Genomic DNA, 20,808 nt, shown 5'->3' on the forward strand with positions numbered 1-20,808 from the left:
ACAAGACGCTTTGGTGTTCAGGCCACTACAGACTAACAGGGCTGTTACCCCTCTGGGAAACAAAACCAAAACCAAGAGTTAGCTACTGTGAAGGCTTGCCCCATCAATACCCAGGGGGACACTCTATACCAGTGACTCTCAACGTTTTTGGAGTCATGGACCAGTACATTCTTTGTGTGCAGTTTCCCAGACCAGCAGTTAGTAAAGGGGTCTCCCCATTGCCACCAATCTGATAGGATGCCTAATCACCATGATGAATTGCCTTCCACATAGCAAGTAGTGTTCCTTCCCTAAGCCTGGGACAACTTAGATAACGGGGAAATCTTGTGGCAGCGAGTTTCCCAGGTTAAATATAAGCCTTAGATGAAGTACTATTTTTTGCCTGTCCTGAACCTACAGCCCAAAAACAGAATTGATCATGTGGAGTCCAAGCATTATGAGAGACTCAGAAAAAGTCTCTCTGGCTACTTTCTCCACACCAGGCATCATGTTATCAGCCAAAAATGAGGGATAGAGACCAATAACCCCCAGGAGTCTGGAGAGAGGTCCCTGAAAGGGGGTTGCAGAAGGATCCTGCCCTGGAAACAAGGACATTCAGGTTCCACTTTGCAGCAGGATTAAAGAAGAAGTTCCAGGTTGCTGGCAGAAGGATTGGGGTCTCTCCAACAGATGTGCAGAAGAAACCTTTGAGGAGCAACTCCTCACCTCCTTAATTTGAGGGGGGGGGCGCCTGGACATTTTTAGGACACTGTGTGGTGGGGGTATTGGGTTCTGCAAGAGAGGAGGTCAGTCACATGAGGCGGCGGGGTGGAGTGGGGAGCATCAGGAAGAGATCTGCTCTCCTGCTCCCCAAGCAGCACCTTCTTTCTCCCCGCAAACGACCTCCGAAATATTGCAGATTAATTCTTTGCTTTCTGCCGCTCGGTTGCTTCCTCCTTTCCAGGGAGAGGAACAAAAGAGACCTCTCAGCGGAGCACCATAGAGAGAGAAAAAGGCAAGAGGCACACAGTAGGGTTCCCATTTGGCGGCCACCGTGTGCGGAGCAGCACCGGGATCGTTTACTTAGAAGAAGACGCTCTGACCCCAAGAAGAAGTAAATGGTGATGGCGGGGAGGGGGACACACAGCAGGGCCGGGGAAGTTGTAGAGCAGTTGGCCCCTCCTTAGAAGGCCGAGTCTCGGCATGAAGTGGTGACGTGTGTACTCCACCCCCTCTCCCCAACCTTCGCCCTTCCCACCCCGGGGCACTGCAAAGCCTGTAAAGAGCGAAGAGTTTCCCCATTGGGTCTTCAGCCAGCGCGGAGTTGCTGCACGAAGCTGCCTAAAGAAAGATCCGGAGCTTCTACGCCTCTTTGGGAGGGAGAGTGGCTTTTGCCGGACCACCCCCGCAACCTCATGACCCAGGGGTCTGGTGAGTCCCATATACTGGAGTTTGGGGTGGGGTGGGGTGGGTTGCGAGGGGCTACAGGGCTCCCGTGAATGTTTGTGGGAAATCCCACAAACACTTATATAATGAATAAGTTTGTCATCAGAGCTAAAGCCCATATCCTAAAAAACCAATCAGGGAAAGGAGGATTTATATTCTTTTCCCAATATGCTGCTATGGAAATCTTCGCAGCAGTCAATAATTTGATAATCATTTCGACATCATCTTTATATACAACACCTTTTAGGTAATTCAGTAAAATTCTTAAAGGATCCTCAGGTAACTGATAACCTGTTACTTGGTTCATATAGAACAATATCAATTGCCAATATTGCTTGATTTTGCAACATGTTCAGAAAATATGTAAATCTGCATGTAGTTTTATATATTTTCAGTTTGTATGGTGTTAAATAATTTTGATGTAATACTTTCAAATAGTTCTCTTTTAAATGGATAGAAATCAAGTTCTTACTCACATTTTCTCCTATCCATTTCCATACTTCATCTGTTTTAAATCTCTTTCCCATTTATTTTGGAAGGAAGATTGTTGATTACAATGAAAGTCAACAAGCATAATGTATAGTTTGCCAATCAACCCCTTATTAGTTTTCTAAAATAGCAGTAATTCAAATTTAGCTGGATATCTGAGTGGTCCATATTTCCTAATTAAGGCTAGAATTGCACGTCCTGTTTGAAAAAATTGGCACATTTTTGGGGAATACAATCTCATCTGATCCTGGAGTTGTTCAAATGGAACCACCACCCTGTTTTCCACAAGATCTTTTAACGTTACTGTAGCCTTTTCCTCCCATTTGGACATATCATCTAAAATAGTGCTATCCTTGATCTGTTCATTATATTGACATGATCTATATGGAGAAAGCCCAGGTGCCAACCTAGATATCTATTTCCTCCAGATCTGAAATATTGTTTTACCAGATGGATGATGTGAAATAATATCAAGGTCTTTTAAAGTGCAATACCAAAGAGCATTCTAAAGGGATGGATATATAAAATTCTGTTCAAAGTGTTCTAGTCCAGTACCATTAACTCAGTCTCAAATATTTGATAGCCTACAAGCTTCATAGTAATATATAAAGTTCTGTAAGCTAACACTACCATTCTCCAGGGCTTACATAAGGAGTTCCATGCTATTCTAGATCTTTTCTTTTGCCATATGAAAGAAGTACATAATGATTGCCAGCTTTAACAATCAGTATTTTATTGATATTAATCAATAAACACAACACTTCTGGTAATATGTTCATCTTAATCATAGATATATGTCCCATCCAACTTGAGTTCGGTTTGGACCATTGATTTAGAACTTTTTGTATTATTTGGTATAGCTTTTTGTGATTAAATTCTACTAGTTCTTCCAGATTTTCAAACAACCAAATCCCTAAATATTTAACACCAGATGTTTGCCAGTTAATTTGCTAATTTCAAGCAAATTCATCTTTTTGCTGTCTAGTCATATTGATATCCATCCAAGTAGACTTTGTATAATTGATTTTTGCCAGATATAGAGACAAATTCCTTTAATAATGATATAGCCAATGGAAAGGTTATTGTTGGATCACTGTGGGAAAGCTGTATCTGCATACAAAAATAACTTCTGTTTGACACTTAATACCAGTTATCTGTTGACAGTTCCTAAGAGCTAATTCCAGTGGAGGAAGAGTGGGATATAAAATGTTAATAATAATAATAATAAATACAACGCATAATGGTTTTCCAAAATGCCACCTGAATAGTATGTGTAGCCAAAAATTCAAGACGTTCCTAATGTAGTTGCAATAACTTCCTCCAGACATATTGCATATATTTCTGTGTGATGTGTCTTTACAAGAGACTTTTTAAAAAATCCATGTTTTATAGTATAGCTTGGAACCTTTACACATAAGTAAAACCTACTCTTACTTGTGTGTAGACCGCATACCCTTACTCATTAGAATAGAAGCAGGCAACCTTCAACACTCCAGATGTTGCTGAACTAAAGCTCCCATCATCCATAGTTGCAATTCATTGTGGCTGGGGATGCTGGGAGTTGTGGTTCAGCAACATTGGGAGTGCTGAAGGTTGCCTACAACAGCATTATCACCATCCTCCTCCTCCATTATTACGCCCTGCATTAGAATCTTGAATCCTTGCTTGCAAGAGGTCTCATGAATAGACCTCAGGACAAAGAGGTCAAATTTCTAGATATGCTAATTTCTAGATACGCTAAAGGACTGTGCCCTAGAACAGTTGGTCATGGAACCAACCAGAAAGAAGGCGACCTTGGATCTAATTCTGAGTGACACCCAGGACCTGGTGTGTGACGTCAGTGTCATCGACCCTTTAGGGAACAGTGACCACAGTACCATCAAATTCAGCATACATGAGGGGAGAGAATCACCAAGGATGTCTAACACAGACATTTTGAATTTCAGAAGAGGAAACTTCTCCAAAATGAGGAGTATGGTGAAAAGAAAGCTGAGGGGGAAAATCAGGAGAGTCACTTCGCTCCAGAGTGCATGGAGTATACTCAAAACCACAATACTAGAAGCCCAGTTAGATTGTCTAGCCAAAAGGAGGAAAGGTACCACTAAGTCCAGGAGGATGCCAGCATGGTTAACGGGTACCGTCAAGGAAGCCATAATAGGGAAGAAGACTTCCTTCCGAAAATGGAAGGCCTGTCCAAACGAAGAGAACAGAAAGGAACACAAACTCTGGCAAAATAAATGCAGGGTGACCATAAGGGAGGCAAAAAGAGAGTTTGAGGAACATTTAGCCAAAAGTATCAAGGGGAATAACAAAAACTTCTTTAAGTACATCAGAAGCAGGAAACCTGCCAGGGAGGCAGTTGGACCATTAGACAATGAGGGAGTGAAAGGGATTCTTAAGGAGGATATGGAGGTTGCAGAGAAGCTGAATGAGTTCTTTGCATCTGTCTTCACGGCAGAGGATACTGAGCATATACCTGTTCCTGAACCAGGCTTTTTAGGGATGGAGGCTAGAGAGCTGAGTCTGATAGAAGTGACAAGGGATGATGTTCTAAAGTGTCTGGAAAAACTGAAAGCTAACAAATCACCAGGGCCGGATGGCATCCATCCAAGAGTCCTCAAAGAAATCAAATGTGAAATTGCCGACCTCCTTGCTAAAATATTTAACTTATCCCTGAAACCGGGCTCTGTACCAGAGGACTGGAGAGTAGCAAATGTAACACCGATTTTCAAGAAGGGATGCAGGCGCGATCCGGGAAATTACAGGCCGGTTAGCCTAACGTCCGTTCCAGGCAAATTGATGGAAAGCATCCTCAAGGATAAAATTGTAAAGCACCTAGAAGAACAGGCCCTGCTGGGAGTGAGCCAGCATGGCTTCCGCAAAGGTAAATCTTGCCTCACCAACCTTTTGGACTTCTTTGAGAGTGTCAACAAGTGTGTGGATCAAGGTGATCCAGTTGACATAGTCTACCTGGACTTCCAAAAAGCTTTTGACAAAGTTCCTCATCAAAGACTCCTGAGGAAACTTATCTGTCATGGGATAAGGGGACAAGTACATGTGCGGATTGCTAACTGGTTGAAAGACAGGAAACAGAGGGTAGGTATAAATGGAGAGTGTTCACAATGGAGGGAAATAAGAAGTGGGGTCCCCCAGGGATCTGTACTGGGACCGGTGCTTTTTAATTTATTCATAAATGATCTAGAAGCAGGGGTAAGCAGCGATGTGGCCAAATTTGCAGATGATACTAAACTCTTCCGGGTAGTGAAATCCAAAACGGATTGTGAGCAGCTCCAAAAGGATCTCTCCAAACTGGGGGAATGGGCGACAAAATGGCAAATGAGGTTCAATGTTAACAAGTGTAAAGTGATGCACATTGGGACGAAAAACCCCAATTTCACGTATACGCTGATGGGATCCGAGCTGTCGGTGACGGACCAGGAGACGGATTTTGGGGTTGTTGTGGACAGCTCGTTGAAAGTGTCGACTCAATGTGCGGCAGCTGTGAAAAAGGCAAATTCAATGCTAGGGATCATTAGAAAGGGGATTGAAAATAAAACGGCTAACATTATAATGCCCTTATACAAAACTATGGTGCGACCACACTTGGAGTACTGCGTACAGTTCTGGTCACCACATCTTAAAAAGGTCATTGTTGAACTGGAGAAGGTACAGAAGAGGGCAACCAAGATGATCAGGGGCCTAGAGTACCTTTCTTATGAGGCAACACTATAACACCTGGGTCTTTTTAGTTTAGAAAAAAGAAGACTGCGGGGAGACATGATACAGGTCTATAAAATCATGCATGGTGTGGAGATAGTGGAGAGAGAGAACTTCTGTTCCCTCTCACACAACACTAGAACCAGGGGTCACTCCATGAAATTGATTGCCAGGAGGTCTGGGATCAACAAACGGAAGTACTTTTTCACACAACGCGTGATCCACTTGTGGAACTCTCTGCCACAGGATGTGGTGACAGCCAACAACCTGGAAGGCTTTAAGAGGGGTTTGGATGGCTTCATGGAGGAGAGATCTATCAATGGCTACTAGTCAGAGGGCTGTGGGCCACCTCCAGCCTCAAAGGCAGGATGCCTCTGAGTACCAGTTGCAGGGGAGTAACGGCAGGTGAGAGGGCATACCCTCAACTTCTGTCTGTGGCTTCCAGCGGCATCTGGTGGGCCACTGTGCGAAACAGGATGCTGGACAAGATGGGCCTTGGGCCTGATCCAGCAGGGCTGTTCTTATGTTCTTACCATATTTACTCAAATACGAGATGACTCTGAATTTAAGACAAGCCCCTTAAAAAACAGAGATTAGATACAGGTTAAACCTATATTTACCCAAAAGGAAGGGGACTCTGAATTTAAGATGATCCCCCAATTCCTAACTTGAAAGAACTTGGTGGGGGAACTAATCTTGGATTCCGGTAAATACAGTACTTACGGGTAGCCCCTCAACCTTATGTATGGGTAGATGTCACATCTTACTTGTGAGTAGACCATCAACCTACTCATATTTACCCTCAACTTGTGACAAATGCATCCTATCTTACCAGTAGTCCCTCAAACATTTGCATGCACCTCCCTCTTATTTGTAAGGTTTACTCTTGAGAGAGAATGGAAAGTTTACTTCTGGGTAAGGTTGCAGGTCTATTCACAAGTATGTGTGCAGCCTACTTGTGAGTGAAGGTGGGGTTTTACTGGTGAATATTTCTAGTCAGGACTAGATGGTCAGACTTCCTCATTAATAGACCCCCAATGTTTCCCATAAGTGTGGGGGCTTCTCATAAGAAAGGTTGACGGTCTACCAGTGAGCAGGAGTGGAAGGTCTGCTCATGAGTAAAGATGAGGTATATGTGCAACCAAGACTGCAGTGTTTCCTTAGGAGTAAAGTTGTGGGTCTACTTGCAATTGACATGGGATGTATTTGCAAATGCGGATAAGGACTACTCAGGTGTAAAGATGGGTACATGGAATCTCATTCCTAAGCAGCATAATGTTCAATATTGTACAAAGTCTTTATAACTTATATGGCGCAGAGATTAAGATAAGCACCTTAACTTGCTATTTCCATGTTCTCTAGACCATGAGTAAAAATGGAAAGGATCTTAACTCTCACCTTAAGGTTTTTGCTTTTGTATTGAATATCTCAGTATTACAGAGTGAACATAAGAACAGCCCTGCTGGATCAGGCACAAGGCCTATCTAGTCCAGTATCCTTTTTCACACAGTGGTCCACCAGATGCCTCTGGGGAGCCCACAGGCAAGAGGTATGTGCAACCTGCTGTTGCTTCCCTGCAATTGGTATTGAGAGGCATCGTGCCTCTGAGGCTGGAGATGGCCCACAGCCACCAGACTAATGGCCATTGATAGACCTGTCCACCATGAATCTGTCTAAGTCCTTTTTAAAGCCATCCAAGCTGGTGGCCATCACCACATCCAATGGCAAACAATTCCATAGATTAATTATGTGCTGTGTGAAAAAGTACTTTGTCTTCTCGGTCCTAAATTTCCCAGTCTTCAGTTTCATGGGGTGACCCCTGGCTCTAGTGTTGTGAGAGAGGGAGAAAAAATTATCTCTTTCTACCCTCCCCACACCATGCATCATTTTATACACTTCGATCATGTCTCCACTTGGTCGCCTCTTTTCCAAGGTAAAGAGCCCCAGATGCTGTAGCCTAGCCTCATAAGGAAAGTGCTCCGGGCCCCTGATCATTTTGGTTGCCCTCTTCTGTACCTTTTCCAGTTCTACAATAACCTTCTTAAGATACGGTGACCAAAGCTGTACGCAGTACTCCAGATCTTGCCACAACATAGATTTGTATAAGGGCATTATCATATTAGCATTTTTATTTTCAGTCCCCTTCCTAATGATTCCTAGCATGGAATTAACTTTTTTCACAGCTTGAGTTATTGACATTGAGTCGACACTTTCAAGGAGTTGTCCACCACGACCCCGAGATCTCTCTTGGTCGGTCACTGACTGATAGCTCAAATCCCATCAGCGTATAGATTGGGCAGGCTTGTTTATTCGAACACTTCTAGAACACAAAACTGGGGACTGTTGATTGATCAGATGCTCTTTTTCTACCCCAGGCTCTGAGCAGTTTTCTCTCTTCATCCCAGCAAGTGAAGGATGGGAGAGTGATAATGAGGGAAAGCCCCATGGAGGATTGTTGGGAAGTGCCAGACGTACAAAGGAGAAACAGAGGATGAAAACTGAAAGGAAACAGAAGAGGAGGAATGGACCTTCTGCGTCTCAGCATGGTGACTGCCATGAAATCACAATCCAGGAAAAAATGGAGGAAGAAACAGAAAGAAATCTGGGTCCTATTTACCGGAAATGCTTCACTATCAAATCTAGCCTTCCACCTCAGTTGGAAAGGTACACTGGGGAGAAATCCTATAAATCCCTGGAGAGTGAAAAGAGTTCCAGTGCAAGTTCTCATCCCACTTCACATGAAAGTATCCACACAGGGGCCAAATCATATAAATGCTTGGAATGTGGAAAGAGCTTCAGAGGGAAATCAAGTCTTACTGCACATCAAAAGATCCACACTGGGGAGAAACCATATAAATGCTTTGTGTGTGGGAAGAGCTACAGGCAGAGTGTAAGACTTACTATACATCAAAGAATCCACACTGGGGAGAAGCCATATAAATGTTTTGAGTGTGGAAAAAGCTATCTTCGAGCAGACTCCCTTACTTTACACCAAAGTATCCACATAGGAGAGAAACCATATAAATGCTTGGAGTGTGGAAAGAGCTTCAGAGGGAAATCAAGTCTTACTGCACATCAAAAGATCCACACTGGGGAGAAACCATATAAATGCTTTGAGTGTGGGAAGAGCTACAGGCAGAGTGCAAAACTTACTATACATCAAAGAATCCACACTGGGGAGAAGCCATATAAATGTTTTGAGTGTGGAAAAAGCTTCACTAGAGAAGACTCCCTTACTTCACATCAAAGTATCCACACAGGAGAGAAACCATATAAATGCTTGGAGTGTGGAAAAAACTTCCGCCGAGCAAACTTGCTTTCTTCTCATCAAAGGATACACACAAGGGAGGAACCACATAAATGCTTGGAGTGTGGAAAAAGCTTCCGCCGAGCAGACTCGTTTTCTTCACATCAAAGGATACACACAGGGGAGGAACCATATAAATGCTTTGAGTGTGGTAAAACCTTCAAAGATACTAGTAGTATTTCTAAACACCAAATAAACCACACTAGAGAGAAACAGTGCTTGGAATGTGGAAAGAGCTTCTCTCGGCATGCCTCTCTCATTAAACATCAAAGGATTCACACTGGAGAGAAACCATTTAAATGCTTCAAATGTGGAAAGAGCTTCAGTCGAGTTGATAGCCTTTCTTTACATCAAAGGAGTCACACTGGGGAGAAACCCTATAAATGCTTGGAATGTGGAAAGAGTTTCGTTCAAAGCTCCCTCCTCACTTCTCATCAAAAGAGTCACACAGGGGAAAAACCCTATAAATGCTTTGAATGTGGGAAGAGTTTCAGGGGAGGACCAGCCCTCACTTCTCATCAAAGGATTCACACAGGGGAGAAACCCTATAAATGCTTTGAATGTGGGAAGAGTTTCAGGGGAGGACCAGCCCTCACTTCTCATCAAAGGATTCACACAGGGGAGAAACCCTATAAATGCTTGGAGTGTGGAAGGAGCTTCAGGGATAAGGGAAGTCTTACTAAACATCAAAGAACGCACACAGGAGAGAAGCCTTATAAATGTTTGGAGTGTGGAAAGTGCTTCCGTCGGAGCTCACACCTCACTTCGCATCACAAGATTCACACTAGAGAAAAACCATGTAACAGCTTATAGTGTGAAAAGAGCTTCTTTCACAGGAAGTCATTTATCAAATAGTCTACTCTATGACTGATGTAAATGAATCCCAGGAAAAGAGCCACATTATTCTGCTCTGACAAAAACAGCAGAGAGAGAGAGAGAGTTTCTCAAAAGTACATTACAAGCCTCACTTCATAGAAGAGTTCTCAGTTATGTGGGGAGCAGCCATATCTATCCTTGGCATGTGGAAAGAGCTTTGGTGAGAGGCACTCCCTTACTCCTCACCAGATAATCCTTTCCAGTGATGAAGATTGTAATGGAATTCACTTTAGAAAAGAGCTATTTTTAATCTGCTTGCAGCTTAAAAGTTTTATTTTTAAAAAATGTATACACCTTTTGATTTTGGCATGAGCTTCTGTTGGTTGTATTTGACAAGAGAGGGCTCTTTCCTGTGAATGGGAATGTTTTCGTCTCTATCTCCATCTCGCTGGTGAAGCACCATCCAGCTGCTTTCTATTTTACAATGGCGCAGCGCATTAACATTATCCATTGATCATGCATTCTGTAAAATTTCATTTTGATGATGGTTTTTCAGGCCTCCTCCCATAACAGACCACACATCTAGTCCCTTTTCTTTTAAAATAGTCTTGGACTCCTGAAAGCTAGTTCCCCTCTCTTCATTACCAGGTGGTTGGGTCGTACTCCCGTGTTAGTGCTTGTATTGGCCCCAATTTTTTTTCTCTAAATGACAGTACTCTCCACAGGCACTGTCTGGTCCAGGAAATGTTTCAGCCTTTGGGGCTTGAGTTTAAACTAGCATTTGGGCAATGTGTAGAGGAATGGCACAGAAGAATCCTCTGGTCACTCAGACGAAAAGCACTCTGATCCTCTGGGAGAGGTAGAAAGACGTCTGCATTCCCAAAACAGGTGGTAGGCTGGGTGGTCCACCCCAACTTGAAGAAAAAGACCTTGGGGTTGTGATGGATAGGTCATTGAAAATGTCCACCCAGTGTGCAGCACCTGTGAAAAAGTGGAATTCCACACTAGGGATCGATCACGAGGAAAGGGATGGAAGCTCTAGCTCCCTGAATATACTGGCACAGTAGTGTTGGTATAGTGAAGATGGAGGGAGGTTTCTACCTTCTACCACAATAAGATCTGAATGTTCTATTTGTCCTAAAATCAAAACCATCGGTCAAGCATACAGCCACTAGGTGACACAAGACAACGCCCCTCCCAATTTATTACATTTTTATACTACCATCCACGCAGATGGCTCTTGGTGGGTTCACATAAATAAAACAGATAAAAACACAATCAATAGCCCATTAAAGCAGCAAAATAAAATCATTTTAGAAACAATAAAGGCCAAGCTAAAAAGATGTGGGGTGTTTTTGGCTCTGAATGGCTGGCAAGATTCTTACACCTCGGCTACAACCAGGAGGTGCATTTTACACCCCAGGAGCAGCTATTGATCCTGAGACGCCAAAAGGTGAGCTGGTGGCAGCTAGAGAGGGGCCTCTATCAATGACCTTAATGTGCAGTGGGAATCATGCCGAAGAAGGCACTTTCCCAGTTAACTCTACCCTACGCCGTTAAGGGCTTTGAAGGTAATTAGGAGCACTTTGTATTTTGCCCAGAAACGTATTGGCAGTCAGTGCTGCTGTTTTGAAATGCACATACTAAGGTTCCTCTGTGAAACCCTGACCAATCTGACTGCTGCATTTTGAATTAACTGAACTTTCTGAACTACAGTGAGGGAAATAAGTATTTGATCCCCTGCTGATTTTGTCCGTTTGCCCTCTGACACAGAAATGACCAGGCTATAATTGGAATGGTAGGTTTATTGTAGCTGTGAGAGACGGAATAACAACAAACAAACCCTCAAAAGCCCAGTGCCCAAAAGTCAGCGATGGATTTGCATTGTAGTGAGGGAAATAAGTATTCGATCCCTTCACAAAAGATGTCTTAGTACTTGGTGGCAAAACCCTTGTTGGCAATCACAGAGGTCAGACGTTTCTTGTAGTTGGCCACCAGGTTTGCACACAACCCAGGAGGGATGTTGTCCCACTCCTCTTTGCAGATCCTCTCCAAGTCAGAAAGGTTTCGAGGCTGATGTTTGGCAACCCGAACCTTCAGCTCCCTCCACAGATTTTTTATGGGATTAAGGTCTGGAGACTGGCTGGGCCACTCCAGGACCTTCATGTGCTTCTTCTTGAGCCACTCTTTTGTTGCCTTGGCTGTGTGTTTTGGGTCATTGTCATGCTGGAATACCCATCCACGACCCATTCTCAATGCCCTGGCTGAGGGAAGGAGGTGCTCACCCAAGATCTGACGGTACATGGTCCCGTCCATTGTCCCTTCGATGCGGTGAAGGTGTCCTGTCCCCTTAGCAGAAAAACACCCCCAAAGCATAATGTGTCCACCTCCATGTTTGATGGTGGGGATGGTGTTCTTGGGCTCATAGGCAGCATTCCTCCTCCTCCACACACGGTGAGTTGAGTTGATGCCAAAGAGCTCGATTTTGGTCTCATCTGACCACAACACTTTCGCCCAGTTCTCCTCTGGATCATTCAGATGTGCATTGGCAAACTGCAAAAGGGGCTGTACATGTGCTGCCTTGAGCAGGGGGACCTTGCGGGCACTGCAAGATTTCAGTCCTTCATGGCGTAGTGTGTTACCAATTGTTTTCTTGGTGACTATGGTTCCAGCTGCCCTGAGATCATTGACAAGTTCCCCCCGTGTAGTTCTGGGCTGCTTTGTCACCGTTCTCATGATCACCGTTCAGGGTCAAAACGAAACCCACCATGACAGTTGGGGGGGAGGGTTTGCAGTTTTTTAAAAAATTCAAACTATTGTTTTTAACCTTTCCATCCTTCGGGGGAGTTCGTGGGGGGGGCGGTCCACGGAGGTTCCCCCTCCCCCCGCTGGCCTTGGTAATCATTCCCTCCATATATTAACGCAGCGGCCATTTTGGAAGCTGCCGTGCATGTGCAAATGGCCTCTGCGAGGCCTGGCATGGCCCAGAGCCTCACAGAGGCCATTTGTGCATGTGCGGTGACCTTAAAAAAAATATATATATATTTTAAAAAAATGTATTCGCATACCCCAACTGAACTGAGGCGGTGGGTTCTAGCGGGTGCAGAACCGAACTGGGTCAGTCAAGTTCGAGTCAGGTTTGGTTCCATGCACATCCCTGGAGCAAAGCCTTTCTGTTAATGGGATCTTCCTATATTTGCCTTTCAGCACAGTGGATGGAAGAGCGTGACAGCAGGCAAGGGTGAACGCCCTTCTGTGGCTTGGAATTTTCAGCTGAGTCAAATATGTAGGGGGGGATACCGTGAACCTAGAGCTGTCTGAGGCCAGGCCCCATACTTAGGTCCACCTGTCGTTGCATGTCCAGGATCTTCAGTTTGATGGCTGTTTTCGCTTTGTCACTTCCTGTAGCAAGAAGGGGAGTTGAAGCTTATCGAAATCCATCAATTTGGTGCAGATACACTGAAAAGTGGCTCAGTTCAAATATCACTCCTTTTGCCAGCAGAGAACACATCTAATTTATTTTCAATGTTCTTTAAAATGCTTTCAAAGCTTCAGCTATATGCTGCAGCAGAAATCTGTGGTGTTTTTGGGGGGTGGGGGGTGGTCCAGTATTTCCTGAGTTACTAGCCTTTGAACTCCCCATAAGAACAAAGTAAAATCAACACAGGGCTCTGAATGTTGATTTTTCCGCTTGAAAGTTTTGAAGCCAGAGTTGGGAAGCGCAAATCCTGGCCAATGGCCCCATAGCTTGCATACTGCTGACTGCAGTGAGCACTGCCTGGGACCCCTTTCTGGAAGCAGAGGTGGGACTAGGGCTGGGAGCCACTATTTGCAGTATGCCGGGGTGGAGGGAGAAGGAAGGAGGCAGGTTCACCTACTTCACAGGGTTGTTGTGAAAGAGAAACTCAAGTATGTGGTACACCACTCTGGGCTCCTTGGAGGAAAAGCGGGATATAAATGTAAAATTAATAATAATATATTGATATAAATGTAAAATTAATAATAATAATTATTATTAATTTTACATTTATATCAAATTATTATTATTATTTCTTGTTTACACAGTCAGACAGGTGTTATTGACTGGTTTGTTTTATCCAGACATCGAGTCCTTCCCAAGGACCTGGGATGCCAGAATTTTATTGTCAATGTTGTTGCTGTTATAGATATCGTCGCAGAATATAGGCTGTTCCCAGTAAAGCTGCTTTTTGTAATTGGCTGATGGTGATTTCTGTGGCCCCTATGGTGTTGAGGTGCTCTTCAAGGTCTTTTGGAACTGCACCCAGGGCGCCAATTACCACTGGGATTATTTTGGTCTTTTTCTGCCACAGCCTTTCAATTTCAATTTGTAGATCTTTGTATTTGGTGATTTTTTTTCTATTTCTTTTTCTTCTATTCTGCTATCCCCTGGTATTGCTATGTCGATTATTTTGACTTGTTTTTCTTTCTTCTCAACTACAGTGATATCTGGTGTATTGTGTGGTAGATGTTTGTCTGTTTGTAGTCGGAAGTCCCATAATATTTTTACATCTTCATTTTCTTCAACTTTTTCAATTTTATGGTCCCACCAATTCTTGGCTACAGGTAGCTTGTATTTTTTGCAGATGTTCCAGTGTATCATCCCTGCTACCTTGTCATGCCTTTGTTTGTAGTCAGTCTGTGCGATCTTTTTACAACAGCTGATCAGGTGGTCCACTGTTTCATCTGCTTCTTTACAAAGGCGGCACTTGCTGTTTGTTGTGGATTTTTCTACTTTTGCTCTTATTGCATTTGTTCTTAGTGCCTGTTCTTGTGCAGCCAGTATTAAACCCTCTGTTTCTTTCTTCAAGTTGCCATTCTTAAGCCATTGCCAGGTCTTGGTGATGTCTGCTTTTCCACTTATATTGTGCAAATATTGACCATGCAGTGGCTTATTTCTCCATTTTTCTGCTTGGTTCTTGACTTGTTCTTTCTTGTAGGCCTGCTTTGTTTCATTGGTGTTGAATAGTTTCGCGTTCTTGACCATTTGAAGTGCATCTTCTTCACTGTCCTTTATATATTCTTCAAGGCCTCTTTTCTCCTCCTCTACTGTTTGATGGACTTGCAGCATTCCTCTTCCACCTGAGCTGCGGGGGAGGTATAGCCTATCTACATCACTGCAGTGGTGCAGAGCATGATGGATGGTCATGATTTTCCTGGTCTTGCGATCTAGCGTCTCTAGCTGTGCCTGGGTCCAGTCTATTATTCCTGCAGTGTATCTGATAACAGGTATAGCCCAGGTTTTTATGACTTGTATGGTGTTCCCGCCATTGAGTTTGGACTTGAGGATTTTTCTAACTCTCCTGATGTATTCACTTCCAATTTTTCTTTTAACTTCAGTGTGTGTGATGTTATCAGCCTGGAGAATGCCCAAATATTTGTAAGGTTCTTTCTCTTCCAGGTTTTTTATGTTGCTTCCATTGGGCAGTTCTATTCCTTCTGTTTTTGTTATTTTCCCTCTGTTCATTATTAATGCAGCACACCTGTCTAGTCCAAACTCCATTGCTATATCGCTACTGAATATACGGACAGTGTTTAGTAGTGATTCAATTTCTGACTGGGACTTTCCATACAACTTCAGATCGTCCATGTACAGCAGATGGTTGATTTTACTGGATGTTTTAGATGTTTGGTATCCGAGGTCTGTTTTGTTTAGTATTTGTGAAAGTGGGGTCCTGGCGATTACAAACAATAGAGGGGATAGTGAGTTCCCTTGGAAAATGCCTCTTCTAATGCTAACCTGTCCAAGTGCCTCGCCATTGATTGTTAACTGTGTACTCCACATGCTCATTGCTTTTTAAATAAATATCTGAATGTTTTTGCTGACACCAGTTGTTTCTAAACATTTTAGTATCCATGTGTGAGGCAATGAATCGAAGGCTTTCTTGTAGTCAATCCATGCAACACTTAGATTGGTTTTTCTTCTCTTATTTATCTATTTATTTATTTATTTATTTATTTATTTATTTGATTTATATACCGCCCTTCCAAAATGGCTCAGGGCGGTTCACAATTAAAACAACTTATAAAACAGTAAAAAGCTAAAACAAATTAAAACAATAAAACAACAACTAACAATTTAAAACATTTTAAAACAAAAATAAAACATTATCCCCAGACCCCAGCTCAAGAAAACGTAGACTCAGTATAGAGGAAAAGGGCCACAACTTTGTTAACTATTACACACAGCATGGCAGACTGGAACACCAGGTGATTAATCACCCTTAAAGAACAGTGCGGGCCAATAGAAGCAGGTCAGAACTCTGAAATCCTACCCAGCACCCTACTGGGGGGACACACCCTGGCTCGGGAATGGGCAGGTACATCCCACCCAATTCCTTCAAAGCCAACCCCCCCTTCTGTAAGAGAGGGTCTGGATACTTCTAGGCATTCGTCCACCCCGGACCGCACAGCCCAAAGGTTAGAGAAGTCCTGAAGCAGGGTTCATGGCAATCATTCTCCCCGTGCCGCACAGGCTACAAAGGAGCGATTAACCAATCACCCCTTTTACATATCCAAGGGTGCTCACCGATGTTCTAACCCTCAAAATTGCCACCCCGCCCGCACTGTTCCTGCCATTGTGGTTGACCTAACTCTAAATACGCACCCAGGACACAGAACGGAGTAGGCGAAAAAACCCCCAACAGTGGCCAATGCGTTGGGAGCAAAAAATTCCTACTCAGCCCCCTCAGGCGGCCAGTCGCTAGACCCGCTCTGCACCGGGGAGGGAGGGAGGGGAAAGCCCCTTCTCCTGTGATTGCCTGACCCCAACTGAAGAGAGAATGGAAAATGGAGGATGGGGCCGGGATCGGTCAATCCTGGCAGAAACCCCACCCCTTGACCAAAGAGGTCAAACGGAACCCTTCCTGGGCTTCGCGCAGGACAGGCTGTGACAAACTCCCTCCCATCTGCACAAGGCGGGGGGGGGGGGTTATTAAGTCATTAAAAACACTAAATCAAGTTAAAAATTAAAAAATTAAAAAATTAGAATATATATATATATATATACATATACAAACACACATACACACATATATACATATATATACACATATACATACATATATATATATATACATATACATATATATATACTTTAAAAGCCCTGAAAGGCCAGGCCAAACAAATATGTTTTAAGGGCCCTCCTGAAGGCCAACAGAGAACTCGAATTACGGATTTCTGCAGGGAGCGCATTCCACAGCTCCGGAGCAGCCACAGAGAAGGCCCGCCTCCGAGTCGCCACCAGACGAGCCGGTGGCAACTGGAGACGAACCTCCCCGGATGACCTTAATGTGCGGTGGGAATCGTGCAGAAGAAGGCGCTCTCCAAGGTAACTTGGACCTAAGCCGTTCAGAGCCCTAAAGGTAATCACCAGCACTTTGTATTTTGCCCGGAAACATATTGGCAGCCAGTGTAATTGTTTCAAAATAGGCGTAATATGGTCTCTCCGGGTTACCCCAGAGACCAATCTGGCTGCCGCATTCTGAACTAACTGAAGTTTCCAAACAACGTACAAAGGCAGCCCCACGTAGAGCGCATTGCAATAGTCAAGCCGGGAGGTTACCAGCTGGTGCACCACTGTTTTGAGGTCATCCTCCTCAAGGAATGGACGCAGCTGTCGAATCAGCCGAAGCTGATAGAAAGCACTCCTGGCCACGGCCTCCACCTGAGAGACCAGGGTGAGGCCTGGGTCCAGGAGTACTCCCAAGCTGCGCACCTGCTCCCTCCGGGGGAGTGTAACCCCATCCAGCACAGGGAGATCTAACTCACTCCTCAGATTCTGAGCCCCCACAATGAGCACCTCCGTCTTGCTTGGATTCAGCTTCAATTTGTTCTCCCTCATCCAGCCCATTACTGCCTGTAGGCAGGCATTTAAAGACTGAGTGCCATTTCCTGAAGATGAAAAGGAGAAGTAGATTTGGGTATCATCAGCATACTGATAACACCCAGCACCAAATCCCCTGATGACTTCACCCAGCGGTTTCATGTAGATATTAAAAAGCATTGGTGACAGAATGGAGCCCTGAGGGACTCCATATAACAGCTCCTGCTTTGAGGAGCGACTGTCACCAAGCTCCACCATCTGGGATCTGCCCGAGAGATAGGAACGGAACCACCGCAAGCGGTGCCCCCTATTCCCAACCCCTCCAGGCGACCCAGAAGGATACCATGGTCGATGGTATCGGACGCCGCCGAAAGATCCAGGAGGACCAACAGAGTCACACTCCCTCTGTCGATTCCCCGGTAAAGGTCATCCATCAGGCCGACCAAGGCTGACTCAACCCCATAGCCCGTTCTAAAGCCAGTTTGAAATGGGTCCAGATAATCAGATTCCTCCAAAACCGCCTGGAGCTGGTTAGCCACCACCCTCTCGATTACCTTGCCCAGCCAGGGGAGATTGGAGATTGGCCTATAACTGTCCATCACTGAGGGATCCAGGGTAGGCTTCTTAAGAAGAGGTCTAACTATTGCCTCCTTCAAACAAGAAGGCACCCTACCCTCCCCCAGAGATGCATTTATGATATTAACCAGGCCATCTCCAACAATCTCTCCGCTAGATTGAAGCAGCCAGGTCGGGCAAGGATCCAGAGAACAAGTGGTAGGCCGCACCGCCCCAAGCAGTCTGTCCACGTCATCAAGAGTCACAGATTGAAACTGATCCATCCTAACACTGCAAGAGGGATTGCTAGATACCTCCCTCCCGGACCCTGCAGAAATAGTGGAGTCCAAGTCGGCCCGAATACAGGAGATTTTATTTGCAAAGAACCCACTAAAGGCGTCACAGCAGAGTGTCTCCGGGAACTGATTTGAGGCAGAAGGAGCAGAAATTATACTCCTCACCACCCGGGATAATTCTGCCGTACGTGAGCCCGCAGACGCAATTCGCGCCGACCAAAATTGTTTTTTTGCCACACGCACCGCCATTGCATAGGTCTTCAAATGGGTTCTATGCTGCATCCTGTCAGATTCGAGCCGAGTTCTCCTCCACCTGCGTTCCAGTCGCCTACCAAGCCGCTTCATCCCCCGCAACTCCTCCGTATACCAGGGGGCCATCTTAGAAGCAGGCCTGGAGGGACGCTTAGGAGCAATAATATCTACTGCCCTGGTGAGTTCTCTGTTCCATGTTCCCACCATGGCCTCGATAGAATCACCGGCCGCACCAACATCGAAACCCTCCAAGGCCTTTTGGAAACCTGCTGGGTCCAGCAGCCTTTTTGGACGGACCATCCTAATAGGTCCGTCACCCCTGCAGGGGTGGGTTGTGTCCGCGATACCAACCTTAACCAGGTAGTGATCCGTCCATGACAATGTGGTAACCAACGGATTCCCCACCCACGGAACACCCCCCTGATCCGAACAGAAGACCAAATCCAGTGTGTGGCCGGCAACATGAGTTGGTTCAAAGATTAATTGGGATAGGCCCATAGTTGTCATGGCCGCTATGAACTCCTGAGCAGCACCAGACAAGCCAGCCCCAAAGTGGATATTGAAGTCCCCCAGCACCAAAAGCCTGGGAGACTCCATCACCAACTCCGCGACCAGCTCCGACAGCTCAGTTAGGGAGTCAGTTGGGCAGCGGGGTGAACGGTACACCAACAGAATCCCCAATCTATCCCTAGTTCCCAGCCTCAAAAATACACACTCAATATAGGTCAACTGTCTCACAGGGGCCCTGGTAAGGGAGATAGTGTTTTTATGGACCACAGCCACTCCACCCCCCCGCCCACTTCCCCTAACCTGCTCCACAACAGAGTAACCTGGAGGGAGAAGCTGAGCCCACACTGGGCCACTCGCTTCCCCCAACCAGGTCTCAGTTATACACACCAGATCAGCTCCCTCATCCATGATTAAATCATGAACAATTTCGGTCTTATTTTGAACCGACCTGGCATTACAAAGGAGCAAGGTCAGGTTCTGTGGGTAATTGGTGCTGTTCCCCAAGGCCTGAGAGTTGTCAGAACAGTTGGAAGTAGAGATAGTCACTAAATTACCAATTTCTCTTCCCCTGTAACGGCCAGCTGTTCTGCCAGCGCCAATTCTTCTATTCCCCACCACTACAGCAATAGCCGCCCCCAGGCCGTCAGGCGCACCCCCCACTTCCGCCCCCTCAGGAGAACCCAAACACATCCCGTCAACTAGGCCTGGTACAACTCAGGACAATAATAAAAGCAGCATTCATACCCCCCCCCAAAAGAAAGAGAAATCCACCCACAAACAACCCCCATCCCCCAGCCCTCAGTCCCACCCCCGAAGGCCCGGCCCCAAAGGCCCAGCCCCCTTTGGCGGCCCCCTTTGGCAGCCGCCGGCATGTCTTCAGCAGTATTTATAAGACTCTAGAGCTACCCAGCAGCCCCCTCTGCCACAAAGGGCTGCCGGCTGACACAGGTGTTAGTTGTCAGGCTTTCTGAAGACAGCAGCTGGTAGGCAGCTCCTCGTCAGGGTAAGATAGATAGAAACACAAACCCAGAGGGGCCAGATGTAAAGTCCGGGTGGTGAAGGGGGGGAGGGAGAGAGGAAGAGAGGGAGGGAGGAAAAGAGAGCCAAACCCTCAAGCCTTCTTCACCTCCTCTCTTGCAGTTTTCTAAAATCATTTTGTCAATCAGCAGCTGGTCTTTTGTGCCTCTGGTGTTTGGGCAATTTCCTTTCTGTTCAACTGGAAGCTGTTTGTTAGTTAATAAGTGTTGCATCACTTCATCTGCTATTATTCCAGTTAATAATTTGAACATGGTTGGCAGGCAGGTTATCGGTCTATAATTACTTGGAACTGCACCTTTTGCTGGGTCTTTCATGATGAGATGAGTTTTCCCAGTTGTTAGCCATTGTTCAATATCACCGCCTTTCATAATGTGATTGAACTGTTTTGATAGTTGTTTATGAAGGCTTGTTAGGTGTTGAAGCCAAAAGCCGTGCAGTTCATCGTCGCCTGGCACAGTCCAATTTTTAATTTTCTTTGCTCTTTCACTTATTAATTCTGGTGTTATTATTAGATCTTGCATTTGTTGGTTACATTTTTTGACCTCTTTCATCCAGCCTGC

At 45.1% G+C, this 20,808-nt stretch overlaps 1 protein-coding gene across 1 annotated transcript; it reads left to right on the plus strand.

Annotated features, from left to right (window-relative positions):
• Positions 1-795: 795 nt before the first annotated feature.
• On the plus strand, positions 796-10,121 carry LOC128348045 (zinc finger protein 420-like). Its single transcript, XM_053303543.1, has 2 exons — positions 796-1,410; positions 8,007-10,121. Exons 1-2 carry the CDS (start codon positions 1,395-1,397, stop codon positions 9,749-9,751), a joined length of 1,761 nt encoding a protein of 586 aa, XP_053159518.1. The 5' UTR covers positions 796-1,394; the 3' UTR covers positions 9,752-10,121.
• Positions 10,122-20,808: the final 10,687 nt, after the last annotated feature.

Source organism: Hemicordylus capensis, chromosome 2, assembly GCF_027244095.1.
Source record: "Hemicordylus capensis ecotype Gifberg chromosome 2, rHemCap1.1.pri, whole genome shotgun sequence".
Lineage (NCBI taxonomy): Eukaryota > Metazoa > Chordata > Lepidosauria > Squamata > Cordylidae > Hemicordylus > Hemicordylus capensis.